This window comes from Diabrotica virgifera, chromosome 6 (genome assembly GCF_917563875.1).
Source record: "Diabrotica virgifera virgifera chromosome 6, PGI_DIABVI_V3a".
In the NCBI taxonomy this organism is placed as follows: domain Eukaryota; kingdom Metazoa; phylum Arthropoda; class Insecta; order Coleoptera; family Chrysomelidae; genus Diabrotica; species Diabrotica virgifera.
In genome coordinates, this window is record NC_065448.1 from 234,136,047 (window position 1) to 234,156,718 (window position 20,672).

General features: G+C 31.4%; 2 protein-coding genes across 5 annotated transcripts in view; one reads left to right on the top strand and one right to left on the bottom strand.

The window, feature by feature from the left end:
- The window catches only part of LOC126887302 (chondroitin sulfate N-acetylgalactosaminyltransferase 2), a 1,014,890-nt gene that overhangs the window by 824,301 nt on the left and 169,917 nt on the right, over positions 1 to 20,672 (top strand). The window contains exon 1 of one of the 4 annotated variants that reach the window (XM_050654728.1): positions 1,938 to 2,228. The exons of the other annotated variants lie outside the window; for them this stretch is intronic. Coding sequence (XP_050510685.1) covers positions 2,147 to 2,228 — 82 coding nt within the window. The 5' untranslated portion in view covers positions 1,938 to 2,146. Of the gene's footprint in view, positions 1 to 1,937; positions 2,229 to 20,672 lie in introns of those variants that run through there. 4 annotated transcript variants of the gene reach the window in all.
- LOC126887304 (uncharacterized) lies at positions 678 to 10,789 on the bottom strand. The gene is made up of 4 exons (XM_050654731.1): positions 10,630 to 10,789; positions 9,842 to 10,043; positions 3,108 to 3,370; positions 678 to 1,030 (listed from the first exon to the last, which is right to left on the bottom strand). The coding sequence occupies exons 1-4, from the start codon at positions 10,669 to 10,671 to the stop codon at positions 818 to 820; spliced, it is 720 nt and encodes a 239-aa protein (XP_050510688.1). The 5' UTR covers positions 10,672 to 10,789; the 3' UTR covers positions 678 to 817.

The window sequence follows — 20,672 nt, forward strand, 5'->3', positions numbered from 1 at the left end:
CCATTCATTATTGATCCTAAATACTTGAAGTCCTCTACTTGTGTAATGGTCTCATTATTCAGCTTTACATTTATATTTTCTTGAGTTTTCGATATTACTAAAGCTTTCTTTTTTCAATATTTATTTTCATCCCAAATTTCTTAAAGGCTTCATTCCAAACATTTACATTCACTTGCAAGTCTTTTTCTGATTTTGCCACAATTACCAGGTCATCGGCATATATCAACTCTGACACGTGAACTTGTTGAAGTTTATACACCTTGAACTTGTTGATCGGGCGCCACGTAACAAGATCTGGGAAATATTAAACCGTAGAAATGTGAAACCGAAGTTAATCCAAGCAATAAAGAGTATATATATATATATATATATAAATGTACACGTAATAATGTAAGAACGAAAAATCGCTCATCTCTAGAATTCTACACAAGGACAGGTGTAAGACAAGGTGGTGTTCTGAGTCCTTTGTTATTCATCACTCTAATGGACGAAATTGCAAAAGAATGCAGGGGTAAGATAAAAAGAACTAGGGTAGGGGTGTATAAACTAAACAGCATAGAATATAAAAGACAAAAATAATTTATCTTTGAGACGTATATTACATTTATAGATCCTGAACTGGCCTATGAAGGGATGAACGACTCCTTAAATTTAAACAATTAAATAAAAACAGAATATTTTATTACAAAAATTTATTAAATATGTTTTTTCACAACAAACTAAAATCTAATAAAAAAAAATTAAAATTATAGTATACTAAATACAAAGTTCATAGCAATTTATCGTATAATTTCATTTCATAATTATTTAATAGTGTTTAATTTGGAATTAATGTATTATTCGCATTTGATACACAATCATTGTTCTGCCTTGCTTCGCTTGCTATACAAGAGAATACACCTTCTGCTAAGTCCAGACCAGATTTGGTAATCACTTTGAGGCCTTCAACTGCGCAAGAGTCAATGGAAGTGATGGTTTTTAATACTAAACTTTGAATTTTTGCTGTCAAAGAGTATACTTTAGGTGGGATCTACAAACAAATAGAAAAAATATTGATTTACAAATATTTAATACCTATAAATATTTAATACCAAAAAATTATATAAAATTTTCGAATACCAAGCAGATGGAGGAAAAAAAAGACCCGATGGAGAAAAACTGTAAGAAGAGTTTATGAGAGAACTGTCTTGAGATGGAGAGAGGTCAAACAGAAAGCGAGAAATAGAGAGGAGTGAAAAAGACTTGTAGAGGAAATTTTGAAAGAATAAAACAGAAGAGGATGTAGGCTAAAAAACACAAGAGCACACAATACTCTCTTTAAGGAGAGAATGCCGTAGAGAAAGTGAGAGAGAGAAAGTATTTTTAAATAAAAGTCGAAGTCATAATCAGTAATGACCACATTTTGGTGCGAATAAACAAAGCGTTCTTAGAAAAATGAAATATTTATCTCTTGGTACATTTCGTCGAAACATGTTTTTTTATATTCCTATATCAATTGGTGAGTGTTCTTTTTATTTTTATTATTCCTTGGTTTACATAGCTTTGAATTTCTCTATTATCTTCTATTTCTATATCACACAGAGCTCATTCTATTTTTTTTTTGCCTTGTACAACTTTGAGCTCAAACACAAGGTCCTTAAGGTCCCAACGGGACAGACAAATAATATAGTCCGGATAGACTAATATTAAATCAACTATTAAAAATCAAAATTAATATTTCAAGTACTTGCATCCGTTTACCACCTAATTTTACTAATCAGAGCAAAACCAAAAATACTTCAAAAATTATTGTTTTTAGTTGTTATAAAAAATAATCTATTCGTGACCCAGAAACAATGTATTTGAAAAATGTTATCACCTGAATTTTGATAAGCATATTATTCATTATACCTACTAGCAAATAAACACTCATCTGTGTTTTTCGATGGAAAATTTAAATTTTTATCATGGTATTATTAAAAGTTGCTGATATTAACTAGCTACGTAATCTGTAAAGGCACTTAAAGTTGATTAAATAGTTTCTAAAAACTTTTGTCTTCAAAACAACAGCCATGGTGGTATTCCTATAATATTTCAATCAAATTAAAAATTATCTAAATAATAATTACTAATACAATGTAAAAAATGTTTAACGATAAATAGAGAAATGTTAGTACCAAACACTTTACAGAAAAAAGAAAAAAAGACCAAAAAGGCGATGTTTGAGATTAATGTTATGGATATTTCAGGTATCTAGAGATTTTTAGTAATTATAATTATAAAAAACCATTATGTTTTCTATAAATAATTCAGTGTTTACTTTTTTTAATCACTTCTACTACATGTCATGTCGGATTATAACGACAAGTCATGTGTGATTGTTCGTTTGATTCCCGTTATTTCTCTAATATGTTCGTTGGAAATCTTTTCTCTTATAGATTTTCCTCTCTTCTCCAAAAATCAATTTCTGTTGCTCTTAGCGCTGTATTTATTTTTTTTTTGTAGAATAATTTAGGAATATCCCAGTTATAGATATATTTTTGTTTTGCACGAAGGCTATTCCAGTAAACACTTTTCCTCAAAGAGTCTGCGTTAACCTTCGGTGAAGACATTTTTCCAATGCGTAACTAAAATAAACATAGTTAGTTATTTAGTATTATTATTAGACATTTTGCAGCATTTAACCATTGTTTTTGTCTTTCAGATCTTATTTATTTGATTTATGCTTAAAATGTAGCAATAATGGCAATCGATAAAACTGAACTGTATCATGATTACTTACACGCATTCCATACTCAAAACACAACAGAGATTAGATATATTTTCTTTTTAAATTAATTCTTTCAGTGAAAATGTTAAATTTTAATTAGTCTTTGTACAAAACATAATTACAAAGAAAAGCAACTAAAATGATCTAAAACACATTAAGTTCTAACAGAATAACATTTATGTTTGCCTCCCAGCCATCATATTGATTTAATTTTGACATTATGTTAGAATTCCCTATTTTAGCATAGCTCTGAAGATGGCTTTGTAAGCCGAAAGCGCTTAGCTAAGAAGTAATAAATTTACACAATTCAGAAATAGTTTCCTTTCTCCTATCATTAAATGATAATTATTATTCTTACCTGGCCAGCCTCGTTGATGGCGTCTAAAACAATATTCCATCTACACGTATCGTTCAAGCCACATCGTTGGATGTCTGTCCAGACAATAGTTGAAAATTTCATAAACACCTGCGCCATATTTAAACTGTTGGTGATTACGTTTTGGTATTCAGCCAAAACAATGGTAGCGCAATTTTTAATTTGTTCGTTAACAATGGTTTTAATGGACTGGGAGAATTGGAAACGAGAAACACATCTGCCGATGATGTCTTCATTTGTAGTGGCTGAAGTAAATATTAAAATGTTACGAGGTGCTTATGTAAATTGTTTTTAAGGGGATGGGTACGTAGTTTCGGCTCTAATGCTATTTAAATAAGATTAATTTTTTTCAAATCCTGAGAAAACTAATAAGTATTTTGGAAAAATTTGAACACAGAATGAAAGATTACGTTCTTTCCGAGGCGAGGGCCGAAAGACCCTGAAAACTTATGTAATGTTTATTTTAATAAGTTACCGGGTTGAAAAACTAAGAGAAAATGTAAGGGACTTTCGGCACTGGATAATAATTTAGTCTTTCATTCTACGTTTAAATTTTTTTAAAATATTTATTAGTTTCTCCAGGATTTGAAAAAAATGGACACCATGTCCGTTGTGATATTTTCCAAATAGAATATTCGCTACCTTTGTCCTACAACGCACTGAGTCAAATTGAATATAATGACAAGACAGTGACATTTTTAAATATTTGACATGGCATCGGAAATATTTTGAGTTGATGATTAAATAATGGTCCAAGAGCTGTGAGACATTTTTGAGTAGGTATTTTAGGCAAGCTGAAAATTTTTCAGGTGACTCTTCCATAATAGCCTAATACAAAAATGCCGGTCTGGCTGGAGGGTAGCGGTTATTTTCCCCAAAAATCCCCCCCAAAGTTAAAAAAAGGGTAAAAATTGTTATTACAAAAAATATCATTGACGTGACTTTAAAGTAAATTTAAATATTCAAATATTAGGAAAATAAACAAGCCAGGCGATTTGAGGGCGATTTTAGCTCTGCAAGATACTTGCATGGGCGTCCCAGGATTATTTTCAGGGGATGCATATTAACTTCAAAAGATTTTATCTGAATCTGTACATACTATTAACAAGTATAAAATATACAACTATACATGCATAGCTATGTATATTCCTTCTGGACAGGGAGGTACAATTGTTATTTTGACAGGGTATTTTTTAATATTAAAAATAAATATTCTAAAAAAGGCAGCTTTTTGGTGAAATTTTCCAACTGCCATGTGATCAAACAAATTAGGGGTTCATATAAATGAAAAGCGCTATAGGTAAGCAGCAGTGTGAGAAAGAGCGTATACCGATAGCTGTTTGCGTCCTCTGTTCTAGCGAAGTGAGTCCGTTCGCTCGAGAAAAATCACGTGACCTGGTGATACCCATGTTGTTGTGCCTCGAAACGTTAGAGTAATTGTTATATATTATAGTTTTTTAAGTAACTTTTCCTTAATTAAAGGAAAATAATACGTACTATACAATAGATTTTGCAAATATGATAGGAAATGACAAATTTATTATTATAAATATATAGGTAGAAAATTATAAAACTATAAACTAAATAAATTCTGTGTCCGAATCTTGTACTTCTTCTTCAAACTCCTCATCTGAGCTTAAATATTCATTCTTTTCTTCTTCGTCAGACTCCCCTCGAGACTCAGATTCTTCTTCTACATGAACTGTAGATAGTTGTAATATGCATTTAGAATTTATTAAAAATTAATTACTGATTAATTAATTGATTTGCTACGTATTCTCTGTCATTTTGTACGGAGTCGAAGCCTGCACAACCACGGGCGCATCTGAAGAAAGACTTGCCATTGTTGAGATGTGGTGTTATCGAATAATGTAAAAAAATAATGTACACAACACGTAACAAACGCGGAAACATTAAGAAAGATGAAAATTAGACAAGAAATACTCAACACTATGAAGGAAAAAAATGAGCTACTTTGGTCATATACTAAGAAATAAAAAACCTGATGTGATTGGTTATATAAGGAAAAGTATTAAGTATTGGTTTTAAAAGAAAGAATACGTAGCAACTCAATTAATTAATCACTAATAATCTTTTAATTAACTCTAAATACATATTATAACTATTTACAGATTAGGTAGAAGACGAATCTGAGTCTTGAGGGGAGTCTAACAAAGAAAAAGAGAATGAATATTTAAGCTCAGATGAGGAGTTTGAAGAAGAAGTACAAGACACAGAATTAATTTAGTCTATAGTTTAATAATTTTCTACCTATATATTTATAATAATACATTTGTTTTTTTTTCTATCATATTTGCAAAATCTACAGTGATGAGCGCGCTAATAACCGGCAAAACAGCTCAAAAGATGGAAAACATAATACATCTCGAAACAAAAAGAGATGAAACTCTTTTTGTTTCGCAATGTGTTATGTTTTCAACCTTTTGAGCTATTTTGCCGGTTATTAGCTTGCTCATCACTGTATTGTATAGTACGTATTATTTTCCTTTAATTAAGAAAAAGTTACAACAACATGGTTATCGCTAGGTCACGTGATTTTTCTCGAGCGAACGGACTCGCTCAGTTAGAACAGAGGACGCAAACAGCTATCGGTATACGCTCTTTCTCACACTGGTGCTTACCTATAGCGCTTTTCATTTATATGCACCCGTAATTTGTTTGATCACATGGCAGTTGGAAAATTTCACCAAAAAAAACCTGTCTTTTTTAGAATATTTATTTTTAATATTAAAAAATACCCTGTCAAAATAACAATTGCACCTCCCTGCCCGGAAGGAGCGTACATAGCTCTGCATGTATAGTTGTATATTTTATACTCGTTAATAGTATGTACAGATTCAGATGAAATCTTGTGAAGTTCAGATGCATCCCCTGAAAATAATCCTGGGACGCCCATGCAAGTATCTTGCAGAGTTAAAATCGCCCTCAAATCGCCTGGTCTGTTTATTTTCTTTATATTTGAATATTTAAATTTACTTTAAAGTCACGTCAATGGTATTTTTTGTAATATAAATTTTTGCCCTTTTTTTAACTTTGGGGGGGATTTTTGGGGAAAATAACCGCTACCCTCCAGCCAGACCGGCATTTTTGTATTAGGCTATCATAGAAAAGTCACCTGAAAAATTTTCAGGTTGCCTAAAATACCTACTCAAAAATGTCTCACAGCTCTTATACTATAATATTGATAGTGTAGACCAGTAAGGATCTGCGAAAAAATGTCTATTTTTTGATGTGAGAGGTGGCATTCGGATTTTTGCAGATAAAGTTAGGTGACACCTTCAGTAATAATAATTGACCTATGCTCCTTCTCAAATATGCCCGGAACATTAATAAAAAAATTAAAATATTTAAAAATTTCGAAAAACATCGATTTTTTTCTGCTTTCTTTGCTTATAACTTCAAAACGATTCGTTTTGGAACAAAGTCGTAGAAAAATAAAATAAAGATAATTGAATTTTGTATGGTATACGACTGGTAAAAAAATGTCTTAAGGTATTACCTTTTCTGCAATATAGCAATAAATACAAAATAAGGGGGCAAGATAAGTCTGTTGTTATTCAATATTTTTTAACTACTTTGGTGGCACTTAGTACCTTAGTAATTTGCTTAGAAAATTCTTATAACTTACTTAAATGGTCTACCAAATTTCATTAAAATCGACCTAATAGATTTTGCATAATAAATTTACAATATAAATGTTTCTAAAAAAGGTCAAATTTTTTAAAATCTTTCTGAACAAAAAGCAGACGATTTAGAAGTTGGCTAATTTGTTTACCCATAAAGAGGTGCTCTACCTATCCAATACGCTTTACAAAATTAAAATCGGATTATTAAAAGGGCCCCAGCAATGTTTTAAAATTATAAACAATTCTTTGGATTATAAACAAATAGCTTTGTTTAATAATAAAAAAATTAATTTTTAGCAATGCAAATAATTAAAAGCGGTATAATTTGACTTTCAAATGCTGTCAGCAAAATTTCTATTTTATTTTTTAATCAAAAGTTACCTATTCTCGTTAAAAAATTGCAATTTTTCGAGTTTTTGAATGTTCCACCGCGTTTATCTCGAAAACTATTCATCCTACGAAAAAACTTGTAACCACATTTTTTGCTTAGAATTACCCAGGAAATACAAAAAAATGTTTTATTTTGCGAAAAATCGATGTTATATAATTCCTTAAGTTCTTTGTTTATAACAACCTTATCGACATCCAGAACAACTGTTACCCAAAAAATTCGTGATCTACGGGTCAAAATACATAAAAAAACTTGAGTAAGTCTATTTAAATAAAGGAGCCCGTAGGTAGCACCCCCTCCTGGACACAGCACTAATTTATTTATAAGCCAAAAAATTGTTTATAATTTTAAAACATTGCTGAGGCTGCTTAAATATTAAGATTTTAATTCTGTTTAGTGCATTAGATAGGTGGAGTGCTTCTTTATATGTAAAAAAAATGTCAAATCTTTGTATGTTCTAGTTTTTGTTTTGCAAGATTTTAAAAATTTTTAATTTTTCAAAAATAGTTTAGATTGCAAAATTATTATGCAAAATCTAGTAAGTCAATTTTAATAAAAATTGGTGGACAGTTTTAGCACATTACAAAAATGTTCTATGCGAATTAGGAAGGTTCCAAGTGTAACCTAAGTGATGGAAAAACATTGAATAAAGACAAGTTTTTCTTGCCCCCTTATTTTATATTTATTGCTATTTTGCAGCAAGGGTGTTAAATTATGACATTTTTAACCAATCGTATCTGATAGAAAATTTAATTTTCTTTGTTTTATTCCAATACGACTTTATTCCAAAATGAATCGTTTTAAAGTTATAAGCAAAGAAATAGAAAAAAAAAAATTTTGAAATTTTTTAATATTTTTTTTAATGTTCCGGACATATTTGAGAAGGAGCATAATAAGTCAATTATTATTACTGAAGGTGTCACCTAACTTTATCCGCAAAAATCTGAATGCCACCTCTCACATCCACCTAAAAACAGATCCTTCCTGGTCTAAAATGAAATGCTAAGACTGATAATATAGGAAAAGATGCGAAAGAAGTATAGGAAGAAGGAGAGTGTCATGGTTGAAGAATCTAAGGGACTGGTTAGATAAATAAAGTGAAGGTAGTGATGATGATATCCAACATCCGATTAGGAGACGGCACTTAAAGAAGGAGATGGGCCACAATAGACCTCTTAGGTTGAGTAAGACCAAGCCAGTGTAAGACCAGTAATGATATATACATCAGAAACAAGACCCGATACAGCCACAACACAAAGACTACTGGAAACGGCAGAGATGAGAGTACTGAGAGGAACTACAGGAAATACACTGAGAGATCGAAAAAGGAGCAAAGATATTAGAAGACAATGTAACGTACATTGTATAAACGAATGGACACTAAATAGAAAAAAAGAATGGAACAACCACATAACCAGAATGGGGGAGACACGTGTGGTCAAAATAGCACGAGATAAATCACCAATCGGTAGAAGAAGTATCGAAGATGGAGTGACAACCTTCCATAGAGGTATCAATCCGCCAATGAACAAGCAGAATTGCTTATAAAGAGGAAGAAGAAGAAGAAGAAGAAGAAGAAGAAGAAGGTTGAGTGGAACGGAAGACACCCACTCAAATTGAACCTAAACTAACCTAAGAATGTCTCATTATTTAAAAAGAATGTGTGTGTACTTTGTACGCACGTAAGAAGTTATACTTCTATTATATGATTTAAACGAAATTAATATACTTTTTATTTATATTTTGTTTAAATATTAAACTAATTTATACTTACTTCTTCTCAAACATTTTTATTAGAACAGTGCCAAAAATTAAAATAATAAAAGAATAAAACACACACAAACACATTAAACAAGCCACAAATGATATCTGAACATTAATTGTCGAAATTTTTTTTAACTAAATACGTATTTTGTGAAAATAAAATTATATAATAAATATACTTACAATCATAAAATGTATTAAAAAAAACAAAAAAGGAAGTTTCTATTGGGACTCGAACCAGCGCTGATAAGCGGGGTTGGTATTGGAATTCATTCACCTTCAACGCTTAGCCACGGACACTATGTGTCATTATTTACGAAGATCGACTAACTAAACGCATTAAACTTGTGATATTTTAATATTTTGAAAATTGATCAAATTATTTTAATTTTGAATTGAAATAATTTAGAATTGAAAAAATACAACAAAACATAGAGTAAGAAAACAATATATTAGGTGAATATTGATAGAAATTTTGATGGTAATCAAATTATATAAATAAAAGTATTACATACTATGTATTTTGGCAGATCAAATAGGTAGGTTTATACCCATGATACATTAACAATTATTACGTACCTGTTGCTTTTAAAAACTATTTAAAAGTCACTACAATATTATAAACTTTTTTGCTTCTGTCCTCACAACAATAAAAGTAATATATTATACATTTGTTTACCTTTACCTTTACCTCCAAACCACAGCTGTCCTACAGCTGCCTATCGGATAATTTTTGACATGTCATTTGAACATCCAATCAGAACAAAGTTATAATGCGCATGCGCCGGGCTGATAGGTTTTAACATATAAAAATTCACCCTCTATCGCCGGTAAAGAAGTATAACTTCAATAAACTTATTATTTATACATGATATATTGGTCGAACTTTCGAGAAATTGTATATGGATACTTACCAGCTAAACGCCTGTCTAGATCAGTTAAATTTTGATTTAAGTTACGGTAGTGGTTCCTTAAAATATTTTTCGTAAAATTTTCAGCAACTCCTTCCATATTTTGAATACTTTTGATTATATTGGACAGATCTGGGTCATAATTTGGAGGGGAAGCTATAGGTAATGGAGTCTTCTGTCTGTTGGAGATACTTACAGACAAAACCTGAAATAACGAATGCAGATGTTGAAAATTACTATAGGGGATATGATTCAGTTATGTAATTTAACGGTTATTTGACCAATTTCTGTGGCTAGTTTTAACTACGATGACCTAGACGTTTACACTTATGATGGTCTGATACGATCTAAGACGTGTTCTGTGATGCTTTTACTAATCCAATTTGGATAATAAAAATAATTTCATAAAATCTATACACCGTTTTCACTGGAAGTCTCTTACTGCTTCATTAAGTTTTTAACTATGGTATACATACAGGTATTTCCCTTTAATTTTTAAAAAGTGACGTTTCATCGTTTGTATATTTTGTTTATTATATATTGTTATCACCAAATTTATCAAAAGAAATTTTAAAGAGTGTCTTTAAAAACTCGTTACTTCTATGGCTTAATAACAGGCTAATAAATGTGTGATATGACAAATGTGATAAAAGCAAAACTAAGAAAAAGACAAAGAAAACGTCCAAGATATATAAAAACTTCTAGAAAAAATGTAATAGAAAAAGCTGGACCATTATGAAAATAAATTCAGAGAGAATTATGAAAAATCAGAGAAAAAACTATATATTTACCTCGCAAAAGAAAATAAAAAACAATACAGCTAAAACCTTCATTTTAAAACATTTAGTTATACTTTACACATCTTTTCAAATGTTTCTTTATATACACTAAATTTATTTTTTTTATTTTTATTAATAAGGTTAATTCTCGCTAGTTAGTTAATCTGTTGTTATTTTCATAAATCTCCGACTCCATTTTTGTTGACGATAAGCTTAGATTCTTCTTTAATATCTCAAGGAAACGACGATATATTATTTTAGGCCAGAAAACTGAATGAAAATATAGTTTTTAATAAATATATTTTTCCCAAAAAGAAGACTTTTTATCTGTTTTATAGATTTTAAAAAGGCCATGATATTCCTGGGCAAGTATGGAGAGCATTGGGAGAGACAGGAATAAGTTGGCTAGCAGGTCTATTTATGGATTGATAATTAATGGTAATGAGAAAATCGTAAAAACATGCTCGCCAAGGGATAGGGGTAATTTCTGCAGTATATTTTCAAGGATAGGGGTGGTTTCCGCAGGGATGGTGCAATAACCATATATATTTTTGAAAAGCACTATTGATGAAGCATATGCCCATATGGATCAAAAAGCAAAAAACAAAAAAAATTTCAAGCCCCCATTTTATTTTTTTTTGCCAAAGGTTTGGTCTAGGAAATCGCTTTTGGTGTCCATGTATGGGCATGGTTTGTTCAACAGTAAATGGTTGAGTTCAATTATGCGTCGAAACGTTAATAAAATCATTTTTAGGTAAAATTGTGGCTTATTTCCCATTTGAATATACTTGATTCAATTAGTGCGGTCGTAAATATTATTAAATTTATCTGACCTGACCCATTGTTAAAGCCCACCCGGAGCGATAAGCCACCGAGGTAGACAGAGTTGGTGTTTTGCAATTAACATTGACTAGACGGTACTCCCATAATAAAGCCTGAAATAAATTTTACCTGAAACCGGGCCTTTTATACTATTATCGGTTAATCCAGGATGTTTATAGTTGTAACTAATTGAACTCAACCATTTACTGTTAAACATACCATAATAATAACGTGCACAAAATGATATATGAAGCATATTAATAAAGGGCATTGTGTGTGAAGGATTCCAAGAAAATCACTTTATTTATTAATTCTTCTTTTTTTTTGGTGGTTCCGGCGACAAAATGGGGGTGCATTATACAAATTTGTAAATAGCACCAGAACATGGGTAATCGCTGAAAGTCTTTTTACTCTAGCATAAACGGTTCAGATGGTATAAAAGGGGTTTTTTAAAATGTACCACCCTGTAATTAAAAAAAGGGCAATTACCCTTAAGTGAAACCTATACCAAAAAATCAATAAACTATTTGTGAATCATTTCCGCAGGATTTCTTCTTAATTTCCCTTACAGTTAGGGAAAAATATATATTTTTTAAAACATCTTTTTTAAAAACTTGTCAACTTTGGGGCGCCACCCTTGCTAAACGGTGGATGATAGACAAATGCTGTCGGGAAATAAATCGTTGAGAATATAGTCCTCTTCATATTTCTATAAAAGAAATTTTTTTAAAAGGTACAGGAAGGGCTACGTTCTGCAAAAACCACAAATTACCCCCTTTAAAGGGGTGAAAAGGGGGGTTCCGGGGCGAAATTTTTTCAGAAAAAGTTAATTTTATAATAAGGACCCCTTGATATACCCGAAAAAAAAAATAAAACCGGACTTGTGTCCATTTTGCAAGGTTCAACCTTTGTTTCCTACACTATACAGAAGAATGACCTCATTTTTAACTATGTCGTGCGGGCTATTCTACAATGTATCTCCTTATCTGGATCTAGTTGTTCAGTAATATGCCAACCAAGATATTTAAAACTGGGTACTCTTTGAATTAGATGACCATCAACATATAATCGTGAATCTTGATGGGCCAAACGGCTAACTACCATTTATTTTGTTTTTGAACAGTTTATGTTCTAACCGAATGTTCTGCTGGCTTTAATCATTTCGTCTGTTACCTCTTCCTCGAAATCGTTGTCGGCTGATAGATTAATTCCCAGGTATTTGAAAGTCATTACAGTGGAACCCCGATAAGTCGGGCCCCGATAACCCGGAAATCCGGCTAACCTGGACCGATTTTCTTCAGACAAATATATCAACAATAAAAATGTATGTAATATAATATTATTTGAGAGATTTCTATTTGTGTAAATTGAATTATACGATAGTAAAAATGACTCATGGCACACGGCGGCAGAGCGACGTTTATTGACTCGGATTATCGGAAACAACAGGCACCTGTATTCCTTTATTTATTTCAAACTGTCATAGCATTGTTCAAAAACGACTAAAAGACTATTTAAAAAATTCTTTTTAAAACAATCGTCTTAGTCTCTTAAATATCATAACATTGTTCCGATTGTGACCGTATTGTGTGTAGTACAGTCTTATTTTTCGCTTCCGTTCTGTAATCGTTCTTCAGATAGGTCTGTGTTTGCGTGTTTTTTGTCAATGCATGAGTTTTTTACCAAGAAATGAACAATACTCTATACTCTATATACGATAAAGCTTGTACATGTGTGAAATTACAAATATAATTTCAGGGTTGGACTGTATTACTACTAGAGACTGGAAAATATGCACTAAAAAATGTCTAAAATATGCATGCAATATGCATTTTAAAACAAGCTGAATATGCACAATTAACATGCAAATATGCATTTATATATGCACTTATTTTTATATGAATAATTTTATGGTTTACGTTAAATACATAAATAAATAAAAAATAATAAAAATAAATAAATAGGTTTGAATTTAAACCAAATTGTATTATTATTTCTTAATATATTTTTTTAACTTCAGGTTTTGTGACAAATAAAACGGCAAAATATTTTATTTTGACCACAAGATAAATAAGAGTACAATAAAATAAATGTACATATTTTTATTGTTACAATATTGATTCATATTTTCTAAACTAATATTATAAAAAGAGTACAATAAAACAAATTTACATATTTTTATTGTTACAATAAATAATCATATATTGATTCATATTTTCTAAACTAATATTATGTCTTCTATCTGTTAATATTTGTTTATAGGCAGAAAAAGATCTCTCAACGTCACAAGATGTAATTGGGGCATATTTAAACTTTGCTATTAGAGACGGATCCATATTAATATTTTCATCGAAGTTTCCAAAATTGATTATATTATTTATTGAACGCAATAAAGTGAAACCCTCATTTTTGTTTAAAACGTCATCAAGTTTATCTTTAATTTTTACTCCAATTTCCCCATTCAGATTTGTTATTTTCTGTTTAACCGAATCAACAATAGACATACTATTGTGAAGACATAAATTTTGAGCCTCTAATTTTGTAATTGAACTTTCAATGATATCGAAATTCGATTTTATATACAACAATTGATTTTTAATAGACTTTTCTTTAAAAATATTTTGACAGTTATCAATAGCGGTACAAGTCGGATCAAAACTTGAAATAACGCTTTTGATGTCGTCGTAGTGTTCAGATAAAAATATAGCACTTTTAAGCCAAGTTCCCCATCTGGTTAATACTGGTTCTGGTGGTAAAGGAATATCGGGAAGCATCTCCCTATATACCTGTACACGTAGTGGTGCTTTCAGAAATACTTTTTTTACATTATTTATTAAGGTGTTTACATTGGGAAATTCAATTCTAACTTTCTCTGCAACTCTGTTTAGGCCGTGCGCCAAACATGTACAGTGAATTAAATTAGGGAAAAAGATTTTAAGATTGGATGCAGCTTTCATCATATATGAGGCGGCATCACTAAGCATTAATAATATTTTTTCAAATGGTACTTGATCAGGTAAAAAAAAATTTGTTAGGGATTCGTTAACAAATCTAGCTATTGTAGCATAGTTTGTTTTTTCCAAACATTTTACACTAATTAAGTATGAGTTTTTAAAATCGCCAGAGTCGTTAAGAACTCCAACAATTAGATTCGCAATTTGTCGACCCTTTGTATCCGTTGTTTCGTCGACGGAAATCCAAAGATAATCGGCTTTTAACTGATTTTTAATACTCGTCATCACATCTTTGTAACATGCACTGACATATTTTTTCCGAAGAGTTGAAGAACTTGGTATTTGAGCTGGTTTATCTTTAATCTTGCAATAAGTTTTTAAAAAGTTTTGACACGATTTATGTTCTAACTTGTGCAGAGGGATATTGCAGTTCAAAAAAAAATGGCATAAATCCTTTGCAAAGGTTTCTTGCCCAACTGACGTATTCTGAATCTGCAAACTGTTCTGTAGAATCTGCTGGCGAGGTTTATTATCATTTTTTGATAGCTTAGTTTGGTGAAGTGAAGTTTTTATGTGTTGAACTACTTGGAATTTCTTTTGACATGGAATCTGGAATATAATGATAATGATGTTTTAGATGTTTTCGTAAATAGATACCTACATTAAAATGATCAAACTTTTTAAACCTCCCCCAATTTTTTTTTATTTCTCAAAGTGAAATTGAAATCGTCAAACAATAAAGTACAGTCAGTGTACCGTAGTATACAGGGTGGGCCACTCTCAACACCTCGCTCTGTATAAGCCAAACCGTTGCGAACTTTAAAAAACAGTTTTTGAAGAAATGGGACGGTTTGTCATTTTAGAATAGACAGACACATAGATGTGCAAAGAAGTTTGATAAGTTTAAAAATCTATTGAAGTGGAGAACTTACCTTTTTATCACAAATGGTGCAAAACATACTTTCACTGTCGATAACTTTTAGATGATTGTTACTTCCAATCCAACTTCTGAGAAGACTTGATTTTTCCCTTGCTACTTTAGGCATTTTCACAATAATAATAAAATGATTTTTTTACACAGTATAGTCAATAACTTGCAATCACAAAAGTTGAATAATCGGCGATTGATTTAAGACTAACCATTCATAAAATAAAATAATCTATCCTACCCTTAAAACAGTGTTGCCAACTCGACCAATATAGTATTTGCCAAACCTCACAAGAATGATGGAATGATCAGTTCAACAGTAGGTATTCCATTATCAACTAATAAAAAATCCCTATAGCAAGCATAACCCAGTACAGATAAATTATTTGTTTTAAAAAATGCTGAAACATGATCCTGTAGTTAATAGTAATCTCATGGTCCACAGACATAAGTACTAATATAAACATTATTGAAGGCGAAGGGATTTGCTGATGTAGGTGTGTATGTGTGAATGGTTAAACATTTTTTGTTAGGAATCAGATTTGACTCACTGATATCAGTTTCAAGTTCCTGTGAGAGAGTTCCTAAGTTGTTTTAGTAATTGTAAGGCCAACATAAAAATTTGTTCTGAATTAGAAGATTTTCGATTTTTACTAAATAATTTTTATATTATTTAATATGCTAGAAAATATGCTATATGCTAAACAAGAAATAAATAAGCTAAACAACACAAAAATATGCCAATCTAGCATAAAATAAGCTAAATTGGCAACGCTGCCTTAAAATTTCGTTTTGGTTGGTTTTCCCAGAATAATTCATAGTTGGCCGACACCAGCAGAAAGTACAGGTAATATTTGTAATGTTATTCAAAATATAATCGGTATTTACTTAGGTAATTTGTAAATTCTGAGAAGTCTATAAATCTTAAATATCCGGATAATGATACCTGCAGCTATAAATAACGCCCATTATGTTTATGGGTACAACAACAAAGGAGCTTAACAGCAAAATATTTACTTTCACATTTTATTTTAATGGATGTTGATGTTACTAATATATACCTTATTTTTAAATGGGGTAGAGTAAATTCCCATCAAAATATGCATTTATATGCTCTTAAATCTCCAAATATGCAAGGCATATGCATTTATGAAAAACATGAGAAATATGCAGCATATATATGCATATGCATTTTGCATATAATCCAGTCTTTAATACTACTTATCAAACTGTGAAGCCTTGTCGCGCTTTTTGTCTCGAGCACTAATGCCGGTCACACGCAAATTGACTGTTCCACGTTCCACGTGTATCGCCTTTGAATTACCGCGAACTCGTGTATGCCGTAACACTCGCGAATTACCTGCATGTGCACTACCTTTGATTGTTCGTATCGGTTAACGGTTATTGAGTATCTGATTATTGTCTTTAACTATTTAGCGGACATGTGTAGTCAAACGGAAGCTAACACATGATAGAGAGAGAGATTACTAATTATGTTCGTTTTAGGGTTTTAGCCCAAAAGAAAGGCTCTTCATCGTCAAGCGTGCAATAGCGAAAAATATTTATGTACCCTCAAGTGATGAGTGGTACTCGAGTTGATCCTTAAACGGATCGTAGTGGAAGAGCTCGTTGTTGACCCTCAGGTGAGCGCTATAGAAGAGAGATTTTTTCTCACAATTTTGCAAAATGTCAATATTGTCATTGGAAGGGATGGAATTAAGTGTACTGGCAGTACAGCATTGGCTTGAGATTTATTTAAAATTAAGGGTTGTATTATAGATTAAGATAGTAAAAAATATAATAATATTTTTTACATGTGAAAATTGAACACTCTATACAACTATACGTAATTTAGATGTGTACTGTGCATTTCATGTTATTTCAATTATAACGGAGTTTATTTGTAAGTATACCGTATTTTATTACTTTTTACCATATTCTCCGGCTAACCCGGATTTTCGATAACCCGGACCGGCCACGCTCCCGCTTAATCCGAGTTATCGGGGTTCCACTGTACTTGTTTTATAATTTAATTGTCTAACTCCAATATGCATTTTATTGATTATTTGGCCATTAACTACTATGCTTTTTGTTTTTTGGGCCAATATTTTCATATTCATTTTTTTTGCGTTAATGTTGAATTCGTGCAGTAATCTTTGTAGGTCGTCCCCGCACTCTGCTACTAACACGGCGTCATTACCGTAACAGAGTATCGTTACCTCTCTTTTTTTTTTTCACTTGTTTTATTTATACACAAAATTTAGCGTTAAACTTGGTCCATTTGATCGTCCATTCCCGTATGAGCGGAAATAATACTCAATAATAAATATTTTTTCTTGCGTTGTAAGCACCATTTCGAATCTTTTTGATAGTTTGTTAGAACAAACAATGTTTAAAAATACCATGACAACTATTGTCACTTGTTTCATATGACGCTATTATATTTCAGGGGCTTCCTGATTTCAGTGTCCTTTGTTTTGGCGCATACCGTATTTCTTTGCATATCAAACATTACTTTATTCATAGACTGGACTAATGTAAATTACCCCTTTTATGATTTTCAAACAAGAAATGTTGTCAACTGCGAGGTTTCGTAAGTTTCTGCTAAATTTATTCCACGTATTTTCATCCAAACGGTATTTTATATCATTTTTAGACGTAAAGTAAATACTATGTTTGTGTACGTGCGGTAATTTTCACATAAATAAAAATGAAATGCGTTATTAACGACGAAGGAAAATATTTGCACTATTTTTTCTTTTTAGATCATTCAGTAAATGTCACACGAACTATTTTTTATAAGGTTTATTTTTGTGTAACATGCTTTCGTATAAAAACTTAAATTGCTTTCTTGTTCTTCCTTAGAGTTTACCTTTTCATGGTTTGCTGTTCCTTAATATTCTTCCCCACCCCCAGTCCTTCCATCTCCTCTAGATTTTCCTCTACTTCCCTCTTCTAAGAGCCCTATCCTTCTTCCCACACAAGTCTTATTTCTATGCTTGACATGACCGAAATAAATATTGTAGTCTTTATCCTTAAACATTTTATGAGACTAGTCACCTTGTAGTCGCCTGTATACGTGCAAATCACCTAGAGACAACGGAGAAGACGTTATTATAAGAAATTACTATATTATGCTTGTTAACAAAAGATATCGAAATAGTTTCAACAGTGTTAAAACCTACCCAGGCGCTGATATTCAATCTGACCACAATCCTTTAGTGGGCGTGTATAGAACCAAGTTTAAGAAAATACGCGGAAAAACTGTAAAAAACATGACATGAGAAAACTTAAATGTAGCGAAGTAGAAGAAATAGTCAGCAAAACATTAAATAGAAAATTCAAAGAAATCGATAATAAAATGGAAAGCACAGAAGTTAAGATAGAATCCCTTAATAAAACGATAGACGACATTAAAGACAATTTTATGAAGAACGAAGAAAGTAAGAATAAGACATCGATAACGACAGAGATTCTGCGACTAATGGAAAAAAGAAGGAAAAACAAGAACGATAACTCCATGTATAAAACATTACAGCGAGAGATACAGAGAAAGACCATAGAAGCCAAACAGAAAGAACTGGAGAAAAAATGCCAAGAAATCGAAATTCTGCAAAGTAAATACGACGACTTCAACGTGCATAATATGGTAAGAGAAATTACAGGCAAATGTAAAAACAGAAGAATAAATAAGCTTGTTAATGAAAATGGAGAGATAATCGTGGACAAAGAGAGTATCAATCATACCTGGAAAAATTAAATACGAAATTTATTTTTTGATGAGAGGGAGAACCAGTCCCAATACCTACGGAAACAGGACCACCTATACCATTGGCAGAAATAAGAGCAGCCATAATATCACTAAAAGAAGGTAGAGCTCCAGGACCAGACGGAGTACAATCTGAATTTCTTAAACTTCTTGATGATGAATCTTTACGAATACTATGTAAAATCTTCAATAATACCTATGACACAGGCAATATCCCAAAAGATTGGCTAGTTTCAAAATTTATTACCTTACAAAAGAAACAGGGAGCAAAAAATTGCAGAGAATATATGGTCCAAGAGCTGTGAGACATTTTTGAGTAGGTATTTTAGGCAACCTGAAAATTTTTCAGGTGACTCTTCCATGATAACCTAATACAAAAATGCCGGTCTGGCTGGAGGGTAGCGGTTATTTTCCCCAAAAATCCCCCCCAAAGTTAAACAAAAGGGTAAAAATTGTTATTACAAAAAACATCATTGACGTGACTTTAAAGTAAATTTAAATATTCAAATATAAAGAAAATAAACAGGCCAGGCGATTTAAGGGCGATTTTAACTCTGCAAGATACTTGCATGGGCGCCCCAGGATTATTTTCAGGGGATGCATCTGAACTTCATAAGATTTCATCTGAATCTGTACATACTATTAACGAGTATAAAATATACAACTATACATGCATAGCTATGTACATTCCTTCCGGACAGGGAGGTGCAATTGTTATTTTGACGGGGTATTTTTAAATATTAAAAATAAATATTCTAAAAAAGACAGGTTTTTTTTTGTTGGAATTTTCCAACTGCCAGGTGATTAAACAAATTACGCGTGCATATAAATGAAAAGCGCTATAGGTAAGCAGCAGTGTGAGAAAGATCGTATATCGATAGCTGTTTGCGTCCTCTGTTGTAGCTAGAAAAATCACGTGACCTTTAGATATCCATGTTGTTCTTTCTCGAAACGTTAGAGTAATTATTATATATTATAGTTTTCTAATTTTTCTTAATTAAAGGAGAAAAAAATACGTACTATACAATATATTTTGCAAATATGATAGAAAAAAGCCAAATTTATTATTATAAATATATAGGTAGAAAAGTATAAAATTATAAACTAAATTAATTATGTTTCCGAATCTTGTACTTCTTCTTCAAAATAAACATCTGAACTTAAATCTTCATTCTCTTCTTCTTCGTCAGACTCCCCTCGAGACTAAGATTCCTCTTCTACATGATCTGTAAATAGTTGTAATATGTATGTAGAATTATCTAAAAATTAATTAGTCATTAATTAGTTGAGTTGCTACGTATTCTCCGTCCATTTATACGGAGTAGAAGCCTGGACAATCATGGGTGCATCTGAAGAAAGACTTACCATTGTTGAGATGTGGAGTTATCGAATAATGTTAAATATATCATGGACACACGTAACAAACACGGAAACATTAAGAAAGATGAGAAAGGCAAAAGAAATACTCAACACTATGAAGGAAAGAAACATGACCTACTTTGGTCATATACTAAGAAATAAAAAACGTGATGTGATTGGTTATATAAGGAAAAGTATTGAGCATTGTATGTAAGCATGTGTT